This window comes from Neomonachus schauinslandi, chromosome 1 (genome assembly GCF_002201575.2).
Source record: "Neomonachus schauinslandi chromosome 1, ASM220157v2, whole genome shotgun sequence".
NCBI lineage: Eukaryota > Metazoa > Chordata > Mammalia > Carnivora > Phocidae > Neomonachus > Neomonachus schauinslandi.
In genome coordinates this window covers 164,467,977-164,484,915 of record NC_058403.1, presented here as the reverse complement: position 1 = coordinate 164,484,915, position 16,939 = coordinate 164,467,977, and the positions used below count along the sequence as shown (strand labels likewise).

The 16,939-nt window shown below is 37.5% G+C and overlaps 1 protein-coding gene across 1 annotated transcript in view; it reads right to left on the bottom strand.

Annotated features, from left to right (window-relative positions):
• Positions 1 to 16,939, bottom strand: part of RAD18 (RAD18 E3 ubiquitin protein ligase) — a 98,208-nt gene that overhangs the window by 62,458 nt on the left and 18,811 nt on the right. The window contains exons 3-4 of the mRNA XM_021695067.1: positions 14,648 to 14,709; positions 13,176 to 13,246 (exon numbers count right to left, since the gene is read on the bottom strand). Coding sequence (XP_021550742.1) covers positions 13,176 to 13,246; positions 14,648 to 14,709 — 133 coding nt within the window. The remainder of the gene's footprint in view (positions 1 to 13,175; positions 13,247 to 14,647; positions 14,710 to 16,939) is intronic.

The following is a 16,939-nucleotide window of genomic DNA, read 5'->3' as shown; positions in this document are numbered from 1 at the left end:
AGCATACACCCCACCCTGGGTTGAGACAACCAAAACATATCCAAACATTACCAAATGTCCCCTGGGGTAGGGGTAAAAGGAAGGTAAAATCACTCCCAGCTGAGAACCACTGCTCTAAGAAACAATAAAAACATTACTGACTACTCAACAAAAACAATGAAAGCAAGAAGATAATAGAATGACATCAGGACATCTTTAAAAAGCAAAACTACCAAGAGTTCTATTTCCGCTGAAAACAGTGTTCTAGGGCGCCTGGGTGGCTCAGTTGGTTAAGCGTCTGCCTTCGGCTCAGGTCATGATCGCAGGGTCCTGGGATCGAGTCCCACACCAGACTCCGCTCTACAGGGAGCCTGCTTCTCCCTCTGCCTCTGCCTCTCTCTCTCTGTCTCTCATGAATAAATAAGTAAAAATCTTTTTAAAAAAAGAAAATAGTATTCTAAAGTGAGAGCAAAATACATTCTCCAACTAAGAAAAGCTAAGAGAATTCCTGACTGGCAGACAAGAAATACTACAAGAAATGTTCTTCAGCTTAAGGGAAACAATTCTAGAGGGAAGCACAAAAATGTCAGCAAGAATCAACAGCTCCAGAAACGGTAAATACGTGGGTAAAAACAAAACTACTGACTGTTTTCAACAACACTAACAATGTCTTGTTGAGATTTTTAACATACATGGAAGTAAAATACATACAAAAACATTGCAAAAAAAAAGGGAGATTAAATGATATAAAAATACTGTAAGGTTCTTGCATTGTTCAGGACATAATAAAAGTACTAATTTATGGTACACTATCATTAGGATGTATTTTGTCATTTTTTTCAGTAAGGACTTAAAAGAGTGACACTAAGAGGTATAATGTAAAAACTAACAAAGGAAATAAAATAATAAAAATACTCAATTTTGAAAAGAATGGGCAGGAATAAATAAATAATTTTTTTAAAAAAGGAACAAATGGAGAAAGAAAACAAAAAGCAACATGGCAAACTGTAATCACATTAAATGTAATGGATACATACTCCAAAAGACAAAGATGGTCAGACTGGATTAAAAAATAAGATACAAAAGATACAATTATATACTGTTTGAAAGAAAACACTTTAAATATAAAGACCCAGGAAGGTTAAAAATAAAAGGATGGGAAGAGATGTACCATGAATACTAATGAAAAGAAACCTGATATGGCAACATTAGTAACAGACAACATTAAGGCAAAAAGTATTATGAGACATAAAGAGGGACATCTCATTTTGACAAAATGGTCAATTTAATTCAAAGCCATAAAAATCATAAATTATATTCACTTAATAGCATAGCTTCAAAATGTAAAAAGCAAAAACTGACAGACCTAAAAGGAGAAACAGCCCATTCACAATACTGTTTGGTTTAAATAATAGTGTGTATAAATCCAAACACACCTTTCTAACTAACAAAACAGATAAAAATCAGTAAGAGTACAGAATATCTGAACCAACCCAATTAATCGAATTGATGTAATTAACAAAAAATATTACATCTGACAAATGCAGACTACACATTCTTTTCAAGTATACATGGCACATTTACCAGCATAGACCACATTCTAGGCCATAAAGTAAATCTCAACAAATTTACAAGGAATGAAATAATTCAGTGTATCTACTCTGACCACTGTGAATTCACGTGACACTCAATAACAAAAAATAACTAGACAATCTCCAAACTTTAAGAGATGCACTTTAGTGTGTTAAGCACCACACTTCCAAATAACCCTTTAGATCAAAAACAATGCAAATTAGAAAATATTCTGAGTTGAATGACAACTTGGAGGTTTGCTAAAACAGTCCCTAGAAAACAATTTACAGCTTAATAGAAAAATTGAAAATCAACACTCTAAGCTTCCAACTTAAAACATTAGGTAATGAACAGCAAATTACAACAAAAGAAGGATGGAAATAATAACATATTAATGAAATAGAAAATAAGCATATGAGAGGAAATAAGCAAAGCCAAAAGTTGGTTTTTTGAAAAAAAATTAATGAAATTAATAAACCCCTACCAAGACTGAACGAGAAAAAAAAAAGCGAAAATACAAACTACAAAAACAAAGAATTATAAGGAGGCATCATTACAAATCCAACAGAAATTAAAAGATAAGAGGATATTATGAAAATTTTATATCAATAAAATCAAAATTTTAAATGAAATGGACAAATTTCTTGAAAAAGACTACTCATCAAAACTGCCAAAGGAAGAAACAGAAAATCTGAAGAGCAGTATTATCTATTAAAGAAACTGAGCTGTAATTAAAAACCTTCCTACAAAAAAAAAAAATCCTTCCTACAAAGAGAACTCCAGGCCCAGATGGTTTTGCTGGTAAATTCTACCAAATATTTATGGAAGAAATAATAACAGTGTTACACAAAATCATTCAGAAAATAAAAAAAGAAGAATATTTCCCAACTCATATTAAAGCCAGCATAACCTTGATAACAAAATCTGACAAGCACATTGTAGGAAAATAAAATTATAGTCCAATAATCTCAAATATAGACACAAAAATCATAAATGAAATATTAACAAATAAAATCTGGAGACAAATAAAAAGTACAATGCTTCATAACCAAGTGGGATTTATTCCAGAACACAAGGTTGGTTTGCTATTTGAAAAATCAATGTAATTCACCACATTAGCAAAATAAAGGAGAAAAACTATACAATCATTACAATAAATGCAGAAAAAGCATTTGAAAAAATTCAATACCCATTCATAATAAAAACACTTTAGAAAACCAGGAATAGAAGGAAACTTTTTTTTTTTTAAAGTAAGCTCCATGCCCATCATGGAGCCCAATACAGCGCTTGAACTCACAACCTTGAGATCAAAACCTGAGAAGAGATCAAGAGTCAGATGCTTAACTGACTGAGCCACTCAGGCCCCCCAAAAGGAAACCTGCTTAATCTGATAAAAGATACCATCAAAATAACTGTGCTAGGGGCGCCTGGGTGGCTCAGTCGTTAAGCGTCTGCCTTCGGCTCAGGTCATGATCCCAGGGTCCTGAGATCGAGCCCCACATCGGGCTCCCTGCTCTGCAGGAAGCCTGCTTCTCCCTCTCCCACTCCCCCTGCTTGGGTTCCCTCTCTCACTGTGTCTCTCTCTGTCAAATAAATAAATAAAATCTTAAAAAAAAAAGAAAAGAAAAGAAATGTCTGCTGAAGACTTTTAAAAAAAACTGTGCTAATATTATAGTCACTAGTAAAACTTCGGATATCTCCCCTTAAGATTGAAAACAAGACAAGGATATGTCTACCACCACTACTTCTCTTCAAATTGTACTGGAGGCTCTAGCTTTTGTGGTAAGGGGAAAAAAAAAAAAAAATATATATATATATATATATATATACACACACATAAATACACACACACACAATAGGAAAAAAAGAAAATTTTTTATTTGCAGGTGACACGATTATGTTCATAAAAAATCTGAAGACTCTACAAGCAACTAGAATAAGTGAATTTTTGCAAGACCCTGGACATAATATCAATTAACAAAAATTAATGCCTATATATTAGCAAACAGGAAATGAAATTTTAAAGGAAATACCACTTGAAATACCATCAAAAACATTAAATACCTAAGAATAAATTTAACAAAAATGTGTAAAATTTTTATCTTGAAAACTACCAAATTTGCTGAGGGCAATTTTAAAAAGGCCTAAGTAAAGAAATACCCTATGTACATGGACTAGAAAACTCAACAATGTCAACATGCCCATTTTCTCCACATTTATTTATAGATTCAATACAATGCCAATCAAAGGCAACTTTTGGGGGGGTGGAAATTCATTCTAACATTTACATGGAAATCAAAGGCCCCAGAATGAAAGTAGTTTTAAAGGAAACCAAAGTAGAGTACTCGTACTACAGATGTTAAGAACTTAACGGCACAGCTACTATATTAAAGACACTGTAGTATTAGCTGAAAGAGACACAAAGAGAATGTGTCCAGAATTAGCCCAACACATGTAGTCACTTGATTTACAACAAAGGAGCCACTGCAATTTAGTGAGTCTTCTTAGTAAATGGTGCTGAAGCAACCGAGTATCTGTCAAGAAAAAAAATGAATCCTGACTCTTAACCTCCATCATACATAAAAATTAACTTGAATAGGTTCACAGGCCTAAGTGTAAAACTAAAATTATAACAATTCTAGGAAAGAAACTTAGGACAAATCTTTATGACCTGAGGTAGGCAAAGATTTTTTTAGGCAAGTTTTTTTAAAAAGTAGTAATCATAAAAAAGAGAGAGATAAAACAGACTTCGTCAAAATAAAACTGTCTGTTCATCAAAAGATACCTCTAGAAAATGAAAAGGCAAGCCAGAGACAGGAAGAAAAAAAATATATATATATGACCAAAATACATAAAGAACTGCAAATTAGTAAGAAAAAAAACAAACAATACCATTTCTAAAAATTGGGTAGAAATTGAACAGATACTTCACCAAAGATATAAGAGTCAATAAGTACATGAAAAGGTACACTAGTCATCAGAAAGTGCAAATTAAATCCAAATAAGTTACCATTTCACACCCAATAAAATGCTTACAACTAAAAGGATTAATGATACCAAATACTAACCAGGATGTAGAGCAACTGAAATCCTCATACACTGCTGGTGGGGGTGGTCCAACCCACCTGGAAAACTGGCAATTTCTTATGAAGTTCAATATACACCTAGCATATAAGCCAGCAATTCCATTCAAAAACATGTACCCAAAAGAAATGAAAACAGATGCCTGCACAAACACTGCACACAAATGTTCACGGCAACCTTTACCACACTAGCCACAAACTGGAAATAATCCAAATTCATCAATAGATGAATAGATAAGCAAATTTTTTATATTCATACAACAGATACTACTCAGGAAAAAAGAATGCTTACTGATATAAGCAACAACAGACAAAAACAGAAAGAGTATGTGAAGCAAAAGAGTAAATGTATACTGTATGACTCCATTTAAATGCACCATAAGAACAACCTGTGATTAAAGAAGCCTGAATGACGACTGTCTATGGGGGTGGGGGAGGGAGTGACTAGAAGCAGAATAAGGCAGCTATGGTGATGGAAATGTTCTGTATCCTGACGGTAATGGTAATTACACAGATGTATGCATTAACCAAAATCCAATGACCAAATTCAAACTTACTGTATATATTTTGCCATATGTAAATTTTACCACAGTTAAAAGAATCAAGAAATAATAAAAGACAATAATAATTTCAAAAATCTCACTGACATACTAACCAGGAAAGCTAAAATTACAATGACTGGAAAGACTAAGTGTTGGTGAGGATATGGAGCAAATGGAACTCTTATACTTTGCTGGTAGTAGTGTACTGATTTTAATAATTTAAAAACTAGCTTTAAAGATATAACAAGTAGGGGCGCCTGGGTGGCTCAGATGGTTAAGCTCTGCCTTCAGCTCAGGTCATAATCCCAGGGTCCTGGGATTGAGCCCCACGTCGGGCTCCTGGCTCAGCAGGGAAACTGCTTCTCCCTCTGCCTCTCCCCCTGCTCATGCTCTCTCTCTCTCTGTATCTCTCTGTCTCAAATGAATAAATAAATTCTTTAAAAAAAAAAAAGACAAATAAATGAATGCCTACTTTCTGATCTAGCAATTACACTTGTAGATATATGCCAAAAGATATATACAAGAATGTTCAAAGCAACAGTCTCTGGAATAACAAAAATCAGAAACAATCCAAATGTCTCCCGTTATTTCCACCACATCTGCAGTTACTTCCCTCCACTGAAGTTTGAACCCTTCAAAGTCATCCATGAGGGCTGGAATCAACTTCTTCCAAACTAATGGCATCTACAATGATGAATCCTTTCCAGAAGGTTTTCAAATGACTTCACCCAGATCCATCAGAGGAATCACTATCTATAGTAGCTATAACTTTATAAAACATATTTCTTAAATAATAAGACTTGAAAGTTGAAATCACTCCTTGATCCATGGGCTGCAGAATGGATGCTGTGTTAGCAGGCACAAAAACAACATTAATCTCATACATCTCCACTGGAGCTCTTGGGTGACCAGGTACATTGTCAATGAGCATAACCATGTTGTAAACAGATACATTGTCATCCAGGCTCTGTTGTTCCATTTACAGAGCACAGGCAGAGTAGATTTAGCGTAATTCTTCATGGCCTTGGGATTATCTGCATGCTAAATGAGCACTGGCTTCAACTTCAAGTCACCAGCTACATTAGCCCCTAACAAGAGAGTCAGCCAATCCTCTGAAGTTTTGAAGCCAGGCATTGACTTCTCTCTAGCTATGAAAGTCCTAGATGGCCTCTTCTTCCACTAGAAGGCTGTTTTGTCTACATTGAAAATCTGTTTAGTGCAGGCACCTTCATTAATGATCTCCACGAGATCTCCTGGATGACTTGCTGCAGCTTCTATATCAGCACTTGCTGCTTCACCTTGTACTTTTATGTTTTGGAGACAGCTTCTTTTCTTCACCCTCATGAACCACCTCTGCTAGCTTCACACTTCTCTTCTGCCGCTTGCTCACCTCTTTCAGCCTTCACAGAACTGAAGAGAGTTAGGGCCTTGCTCCCCATTAGGCTCTGGCTAAGGGAATGTTGTGGCTGGTTTGATCTATCCAGACCACTAAAACTTTCTCCCTATCAGCAGTGAGTTTGTTTGCTTTCTTATTATCCCCGTGTTCATTGGAGTAGCACTTTTAATTTCCTTCAAAAAACTTGGCTGTTTGGCACAAGAGGGCTCGCTTTCAGCCCATCTCAGTTTTCAACATGCTTTCCTTACTAAGCTGAATCATTTCTTGTTTTTGATTTAAAGGGAGACATGTGACTTTTCCTCTCACTTGAACACTTAAAGGCTTTGCAAGGTTATTAACTGGCTTAATTTAAATACTGTTGTGTCTCAGGGAATATGGAGATCCAAGGAGAGGGAGAGGAATGGCCAGTGATTGGAACAGTCAGAACACATACAACATTTGTCAATTAAGTTTGTGGTCATATATGGGCTGTAGTTTGTGGAGCCCCAAAACAATTACAATAGTAACATCAAATATCATTGACCACAGATCATCATAACAAATAATAATGAAAAATTCCAAAATATTTTAAGAATTGCCAAAATTTGACACAGAGACACAAAGTGAGCAAATGCTGTTGGAAAAATGATACTGATAGACTTGGCTCAAGGCAGGGTGGCCAAAAACTTTCAATTTGTCAAAAAATGAAATATCTGCAAAGTACAGTAACGCAAAGTACAATAAAACAAGGTATAATTGTATATGCTGATAAAAAAAAAAAGTGGCAGAGAGGGGCGCCTGGGTGGCTCAGTGGATTAAGTGTCTGCCTCTGGCTTAAGTCATGATCCCAGGGTCCCGGGATCGAGCCCCATGTGGAGCTACCCCCTAAGCGGGAAGCCTGCTTCTCCCTCTCCCTCTGCCTGCAGCTGCCCTTGCTTGTGCTCTTTGTCAAATAAATAAAATCTTTAAAAAAAAAAAAAAGGTGGCAGACAGTTGCACTATTGCAATGATAAAATTACGCCCCTCGCCAAAACTGAAACTCATTAACTTCTTCATGTGCCCACTACTTTTGGGGTACTTTCAGCAGTGGAAATATAACAAAGAACAAAATTGTCTGTCCTCACAAAACTTACACTATAGTAAGGGAAGAGACCGGAGATGCTCATGACATATATGAAAGTGCTATGGCAAAAAAATGAAGCCAGTGAAGCCATGCATGAGGAGAGGATGAGCTTGATACTCTTTACAGGATGGCCACAGAAGGCCTCACTGAGACCATGACTTATGAAAAACAGGGCCGGAAGAAACTGAAGGACTAAGCCATGTGACTATCTGGGGAAACACTGTTTCACCAAGAAATAACATTAAGTACAAAGTCTCTAAGGTCAGAGTATGATTGACATGTTTGAGAAACAGTCAAACGCGGAGTATGTTTGACATGTTTAAGAAACAGTCAAACACGCCTGGAGCAGAATAAAGGAGGGGCAGAGAAGCGGGAGAGGAAGTCAAAAAGGGAGAGAGGACTGCCACTGAGGGGAGAGGACTCAGGCTTTTGCTCCAAATGAGATGGGATACCACCTCTGGCCAATATTAAGTAGGATGTGACTTTTTAAAGGACCCCTTTTTAAAGGATCACTTTGGTTGCTGGCCTCAGTAGGACTATCAGAGGGCAAAAACAGAAATAAGACCACCAGAAAGTGATCGCAGAAGTCCAAGCTGACGCTGGCTTGGGCAGGGTGATGAAAAGCTTCAGATTCGGGAAGTCTGTTAATGATAAAGCCAAGAGGATTTATTGACGGAATGACAGATTAAGTGTGAAAGGGAAGGGTCAGGGATGACTTCGAGGTTTCTGGTCTGGGCAAATGAAAGGACGGAGTTGCCATTTAACGAGATGAGAAAGACTGTGGGAGCAGTACATTTGGAGTGGAGGACGGCAGGCAGCATAGAGAATCAAGAGTTGCTTTGAAGAGGTCCAAGCAGAAATGTGAGGTAAGCAGTTGGATATATGAGTGTGAAGTTTTGGGGTGAGACCTAGCTGAAGATACAAATTTAGAAGCCATGAATAGACACATGGTATTTAAAACCATGAGACTCCTGCAATTCATACACCTTAAATATGACCTGTGTGAAAATATTAATTCCAAAATGGATACTTAAACTAAATTGGTAACTTCTCCTTTCATTTCCATCACTCCTATAAATTTAACTTAAAGAGAGTTGGTATTATAATGCCTAATAGCATTCATCATAAATGCTCAGATTTTGGGGGTGAATTACAGACCTTCAGAATAACTGTGACTCCATGAAGTACAGGAAAATCTTGCCCATTTGTTAACTATACAATAACCTTACCTCTTCAGAATGCAGCCAAGAATCAAGAATCAAAATAGGTCTTTGGGTAGACACAGGCAGTCATGAAATCCATGCAATCAAGTCCATGGACTTCGTTAACTAGTAAAAGTCCCTGCAAATGCAGTTCTGATCCAAAACATGCAAACAGCAGTCTAGGACTATTTGGTTAAAGAGGCAGAGGCCCACCAAAGCACAAATTCTTATTAACACCTTAGGGCATCAATCTATAATATAGGGGAAGACAGTATAAATGCAGATAAAATATATATGATAATAATGACAGCAATCTTTCCTTAGCTTCCTTTGTTCTAGGTATCTTTCAGTATAACTCTTCATTTCTAATCCTTACAACAATCCCTGAAAGTATCAATAATATTATTCCCACTTTTCAGATGGGGAACAGAGGCCAGAGAGGTTTAATATTTTGATCACAGTCATATCACAACTAGAAGGGCCAGAACTAGAACCCAGTTGTGCCTGAATCCAAAGCCAGTATGCTTCAAACTATACCATAAGAAAAGGTATATTCTATATACTTTTTATAAGATGCTAAAGGAATTATCTATTACAATTATCATCTAAAATGTTTAAATTCTGGGACACCTGGGTGGCTCAGTTGGTTAAACGTCTGCCTTGGGCTCAGGTCATGATCCCAGGGTCCTGGGATTGAGCCCCCTGCTTGTGCATGCCCTCTCTCTCTGACAAATAAATATATAAAATCTTTAAAGTAAAATAATGTTTTTCAGAAACTGTGGTGTTGAACAAAATTGTTTAGAATATTTTTGTCTAAGTGGAATATCATTCTTGATCTAAGTAAGAAAATACTGCTTCTGTATTTTTGTGTAGTAGCCAGTCTACATCAATATCATTTTTACAAATTGAGAGTGTAGTGCATCATTTATTGCTTTAGTGTATCCCCATCAAGGTACGAATTTTTCTCCAGGTACTTACTCCAAGTTTAAGAATTTAAACATTTTATTTTATTTTATATTTATTTATTTATTTTATTGGAATTATTTCCAATACTCTTTTATTTCAGTTTAGAATATTAAAGTTTTCAAAATCATCATGTATTAAAATGGCAATGACAGAGAAGAAACAAAATTGATGAACAACACAAATGTCTTACATTTTAGTCATAAGATTCAACTTCTTTCCTCATCAATCTTAAACCAGATGTCAAACAAGCACTGAAATGGATTAGCTTGAATTTCATCCTATTCAATTTATTGCAGTGAAGTACCACAGCACTTTAGATATGACAAATGTCCACCATAAGGCAATTCCAAGGCAGAAGGAGAAAGAAATAATAAAATCCATCCCAAATCCACAAAGAATGCTTCTCTCCCTGCCACAGCCACTATAATGAATAATTAAACAACCTATTCCTTTTGGAAGGAGGCGGGATAGGGGCGACTTCAATCATTCCAAGGCCTCCATTTAAGTTATCAAAAGGCCTATGAACCCAAAGATACTGATCACTTCTCTTCAACAAACAGGAGCTTGCTTTGTGACACTCCCTTCATCCTAGCAGGGAAGTCATTATACTTTCAGTACCAGCTAAGAAAAAAATAAGCCTTGAGATTCAATTTTACTATCTCAGGGAAAATCAAACAGCTAATAAATTCCTTTCTAGACACAAAAATTGGTAACAGACACATGAAAAAGTGCTCAACATCACTCAGCATCAGGGAAATACAAATCAAAATCACAATGAGACACCACTTCACGCTGGTCAGAATGGCTAAAATTAACAACTCAGGAAACAAGAGATGTTGGTGAGGATGCAGAGAAAGGAGAACCCTCTTACACTGTTGGTGGGAATGCAAACTGGTGCAGCTACAGGGAAAGACAGTATGGAGGTTCCTCAAGAAGTTAAAAATAGAACTACCCTATGACCCAGCAATTGCACTACTGGGTATTTATCCAAAGGATACAAACATAGTGATTTGAAGGGGCACAGGAACCCCAATGTTTAAGCAGCAATGTCCACTGCAGCCAAACTATGGGAAGAGCCCAGATGACCAATGACATTTGAATGGATAAAGAAGATGTGATACACACACACACACACACGAATATTACTCAGCCATCAAAAAGAATGAAATCTTGCCATTTGCAATGACATGGATAGAACTAGAGGGTATTATGCTAAGCGAAATAAGTCAGTCAGAGAAAGACAAACATCCTATGATTTCACTCATATGTGGAACTTAAGAAACAGAACAGATGAACATACGGGAAGAGAAGGAAAAATAAAATAAGAGGAAAACAGAGAGGGAGACAAACCATAAGAGACTCGTAAGGAACAAACTGAGGGTTGCTGGAGGGGAGGTGGGTAGGAGGATGGGGTAATTCTGTGATGGGCATTAAGGAGGGCACTTGATGTAATGAGCACTGAGTCTTAAATGCAACTGATGAATCACTGAATTCTACCTCTGAAACTAACAGTACAGTATATGTTAATTAAATTGAATTTAAATTTAAGAAAATATTTTTTATTTTCTTTCTAAAGACATCCTTTCTCAAAATCTAACTGGTGAAAGACTTTAAAATAAGAAAAGCAACAACTTGGGCGCCTGGGTGGCTCAGTTGGTTAAGCGACTGCCTTCGGCTCAGGTCATGATCCTGGAGTCATGGGATCGAGTCCCGCATCGGGCTCCCTGCTCGGCAGGGAGTCTGCTTCTCCCTCTGACCCTCCCCCATCTCATGTGCTCTCTCTCTCTCATTCTCTCTGTCTCAAATAAATAAATAAAATCTTTAAAAAAAAAAAAGAAAAGCAACAACTGTAATTATAAGAATCAGAAATTCTCAGAGTTTTTTTTTTTTTTTTAAGATTTTATTTATTCATTTGTCAGAGAGAGAGAGCACAAGCAGGGGGAGTGGCAGGCAGAGGGAGAGGGAGAAGCAGGCTCCCCGCCGAGCAGGGAGTCCAATGCAGGACTCGATCCCAGGACCCCAGGATCATGACCCGAGCCAAAGGCAGTCGCTTAACTGACTGAGCCACCCAGGCGCCCTCTCAGAGTTTCTTAATCTAGGAAATAGCATCTTTTTAGGACTCTGTTTACGGAAATGACTAACCAGGCCAATTTCCAGAATGTCATATTAGGCAAGTTCAGAGGACTAAATCTGATCATTTTCAGGACACAATCCAATGAAATAAATGTGTGATTCTATTGGAAGAAACCTCTTTACATTTTCAGAACCAATGTAATATACCTCCAAAACTGTCCCAACAGCTAAGAAGTCATATACTTAAGGAGATGGGCACCTATTAACTATACACAGTATATTCATAATAAAAATTCCTGATTGATTAGCATGATTAAAACTAAAAATAATTCAAGAGAATGTTTGGTAAAATATGCCTTTTTATATCTCTTTGGGAGACCAAACTCTTTCACCATCATGCTAAGAAGTAAAGCTACGTTTCTGAGCTGTATAAAGTACCAGCAATTACCTATTTCACATGGCACACCATCTTATACATGCTGAGTAAATCAGATTAAGAATTAATGGGTTAGGGGCGCCTGGGTGGCTCAGTCGTTAAGCGTCTGCCTTTGGCTCAGGTCATGATCCCAGGGTCCTGGGATCGAGCCCCACATCAGGCTCTCTGCTCCGCGGGAAGCTTACTTCTCCCTCTCCCACTCCCCCTCCTTGTGTTCCCTCTCTCGCTGTGTCTTTCTCTGTCAAATAAATTTTAAAAAGCTTTAAAAAAAAATTAAAAATTTAAAAAATTTAAAAAAGAATTAATGGGTTAATATATAACAGCCACAGATATGATCATAGATAAGCGTGTACACATGGGTTAGTACACACATATGTATACATGCATATGTTACCCAGCTCTGTTCACTGAGAGCTTAGAAGCAATGACATCTCAGTAACAATGATCATACCTAGCTCAAGATCCTGATTCTAAATACCATTCTCCAATAAAAGGAACCAGGGCTCCTTGGAAAAATGGATGATTCTAGGGGTAGGACAGGAAAAATAAAAGATGAAGCTGGAGCATCTTTTTAGTACCCAAAAGTAAGTGCTCAAATCTGCATTTTAACTTTGTTTTTCATGATGAGACTTTTGTTAAGTAAAGGAAGAAAATATTATTACCATTAGATTGTCCATGAGTGATTAATGACTGTTGTTGCTTCCTTTCTTTTACCCAAAATATGCAACCCTGCATTCTCTAATCCCCAAAAGTTCACACAGTAAAGAGGGGACTCATATAAAAGGGCAGAGCAGTTAGGGGTTAGTCACAAAATTAAGTCATACCGTGCAAAATTCAAGCTTTTTACCAGTTCATCTAATATGCGGTTATTTTTTAGTTCCGGCTCTGTGACTGTCTAGAAAGGAAAAACAACAGATGGAAAAAGGTCAGAAATAATAAAATAACTTGTCATAATCTTGTTTTGAAAATGTGTGACCCATCCTCCTGAGACTCCCCATCCCACTAAGTCTTACAGGAAAGCCTCAAAATAAAGTTCATTTATCTCATACTAATAGGGAATTTTAAAACAGTGAATCAGCATCTGCTGACTGGAAGTCTGAGAGAAGTTCTCCACAGCCTCTGATAAAATCGTATATGCTTTGTACCAACTAAGATAAAACCTAATATGAGCAAGGATCCTTATTCAAACTGCCATCTCAAAAATTTCTCCTGAAAAAGCAGAACAGAGATGCTCTTTTAAGTGACCACATAGGGAGAGGCATTAGGTGTTACAAGAAAGTTTAAAAACAAGGTTGGTGTTCAGGAATGCAACAGAAAAATGACAGATTTCGTAGTTATTTGGCATGAATGGTATTCAGTTCATCTCCTTGATGATACCATCTTGGCAATGGCAAGACACCAAGCTGTAAAGAGATTAAACTTGGAAGCCAAACTGCATCATTTTTAATGTAGGGAAATAGTTCAGAGAAGTTCCATGATATCCTAACACCATGTACCTACCAGAGGCACCAAACTAGAACCCAAACCCTTCAATAAGTCCCAGTATCCTTTCTATTAGACCTCATTGTCTCTTCTTTTTCCTTTATTCCTATTTATGTTTACTTGCCCTTTTTACCTACCTTTTTGCCTACTTGAAATGCTTCAGAAACTCTAACATCAAATTTCCTACTGTTTTCCATGAAGGTCTGGTTTGGGAAAGAAGTAAGGGACTGTTATGGGGCGCCTGGGTGGCTCAGTCAGTTAAGCACCTGACTTTTGATTTCAGCTCAGGTCATGACCTCAAGGTTGTGAAATCAAGCCCTGTGTCAGGCTCCATGCTCAGTGCAGAGTCTGCATGAGTTTCTTCCTTCTCCCTCTGCCCCTTCCCCCCACTCCCCCTCTCTCTCTTTTTCTAAAATAAACAATCAAACAAACAAATAAATAAATAAAATCTTTAAAAAAAAGAAGTAAGGGACCAGTTAGGCTCGGCTTGGCCCAATGGCCATAAACCTTTGCCTTCCACAAATACTTAAATACCAATCCTATGCAAATGAAGCCATAAAAACATAGATCATAAGATTTAATGGATGCTACATCCTGATCCTAGAATTAGTTTCCACTTCCTAAAATATATTTAGGTTATCAGAAAGCCCAGTTCTCCATATATGTGTTTTAGAGGTCCTTTCTGAAAATGTCTTTTATGTAGCTTAATTCAATAATTATACCTCTTCCCTTGGGCTTTTGTGTATATGTGATACAGAAATATTTGCATCAATCAATTAAGTTTACAAGAAAAAAACCAGAAAGAAAAACTTACCACACAACAAGTTGGACATTGTGTTTTATAGGACAGAAATTTTCTTATACAGAGAGAACAGTCTGCAAAAAAAAAACAAATGCAACATAATAAATTAGTTAAGCTATATTAATAATATAGGAATCTGACTTCTAACAAAATCTGACTTAAGGGCTCCTGGGTGGCTCAGTCGTTGAGCATCTGCCTTCGGCTCAGGTCATGATCCTAGGGTCCGGGGATCGAGCCCTACATCGGGCTCCCTGCTTCATGGGAAGCCTGCTTCTCCCTCTCCCACTCCCCCTGCTTGTGTTCCCTCTCTCGCTGTGTCTCTCTCTGTCAAATAAATAAATAAAATCTTTAAAAAATCTGACTTAAGCCCTAGAATATTTCCATCATCTAAGGCATATCACTATAATCTCAAAATTCTAACACCTCTACTCTACCTATGCATACTTGCAAAAGTCATGAAACAGCATTTTCAGGAGAGAGAAAGGTACCAAATAATAATAATCATGAGTCCCTAGGATATCACAACCCCATAAAATGTAGGAAACATACATGTAAGACCTGGGATGGATACTGTATAAACGTGTTAGATATCCCTATGCCTAACAATCTAAAATATAAATTTTGAGATAAGATTTATACACATGTTAAGAAATAATATATACCTAGGTTATCAATTAGGGATTTCTACATCCTAACTCTACAAATGACGTTGATCATCCCACATATAACAAGTACTTTTTGGCAAGCACTAAGAAAAGAAAAATATATAAGGGAAGGTTCTTGACCTTAAGGAGCCAACAAAGTAGTGAGGTAATTTCAGTACCATTCAGTGTAATAAATCCTAAGGATTTAAGCAGGAAATCGGCATTAATTAAATTCTTCACACCCAAAGCAGTATAAAATAATCTCCCAAAGGAAAAAAAATTGTGACTAAATAGAATGGTCCCTTAATGGTAGCTAATTTGCTATCAGTCCAAATTCAGCTTAGTGAAGGGGCCTCATTAAAAAGGATTCAGTTTAAAGAGGAGGAGACTGTATGATTTCGGGTATAGATATCCAGGAAATGAACAAGTTGTGGCAGCCTCAGCAAGAGCAACCAGGAGGAAAAATGAAAGAACATGTTAAAAGAGAAGATAAAACAGGCAATGGGTTAATTAAGTTTTGTGTGGAAGCAAAGACAAATAAAGGGGAAATTCTGGTTTCCAGGTTTATAGGTAAGGAGTTTGAAAGTCATCACCCCATCTCCATCTAATAACAAGTAAAAAGACTGAAAAATCAACTGTAACAAGTAAACAAGTAAAAAGACTGAAAAATCAGCTCTTCTTAGCTCCATCAGAGAAGTGAGGTTACAGGACAAACTGTTGCTCCCAAACTAGAGAGCCAGACAGGCTGGATACGGAGAATCAGAACTTAGCAGAGCAGAAACTTCCACAAGAACCAGAGAAAGAGCCTCTACTAGAACCAGTGCTGGGGCAGGAAGACCTGAACTGTAATTGGCAAACTGCTGGAAACTCAGCAGGGAAGAGTCTGAGAGTTAAAAACTCCAGGGGGTCCAAGATATAGGGTAGGTCCACACATACATGAATTTCAGCTCTAGGTTCTACCAGGTACTCAAAAGTGACAATCTGAAAAATCCCCTGCTCCTTCTGCGGGGGGGCGGGGGGTGAGTAATCATTTTGCAATACACCAGAGCACTCAGTTCTTTTTTTTTTTTTTAAAGATTTTATTTATTTATTTGAGAGAGAGAGAATGAGAGACAGAGAACATGAGAAGGAGGAAGGTCAGAGGGAGAAGCAGACTCCCTGCTGAGCAGGGAGCCCGATGCGGGACTCGATCCCGGGACTCCAGGATCATGAACTGAGCCGAAGGCAGTCACTTAACCAACTGAGCCACCCAGGCGCCCCCACTCAGTTCTTCTTAACAAGGCCTGCCCTCAAGAGAAACTACTTTACCAGACCCAAGTCTCTGGGGTATACTCAGAGCCCAGCTGACCTGGGGGAAGGGAAATAATGGACTCCAGCTACCTCTACTCATCCTGTCCCAGCTAAGGGGAGGAACAAACTGAGAAGCACTTGCAAAGTTCACAGTCCGGGGCACAGACTCACTTAATGACAGGCGTAATCATAGAACTACAGAGCACTGCACTTCTGACATCTCATGGCCATGTTACTAAAGGTCTATTTATTACAGTTCCATTTCCCTGGTACATCATGACTGGTTATTAGGAAAAAACTACAAGGCATACTAAAAAGCAAAAGACATAGCTTGAAAAACTGAACGTATCAGAATCATAGCCAAATATGG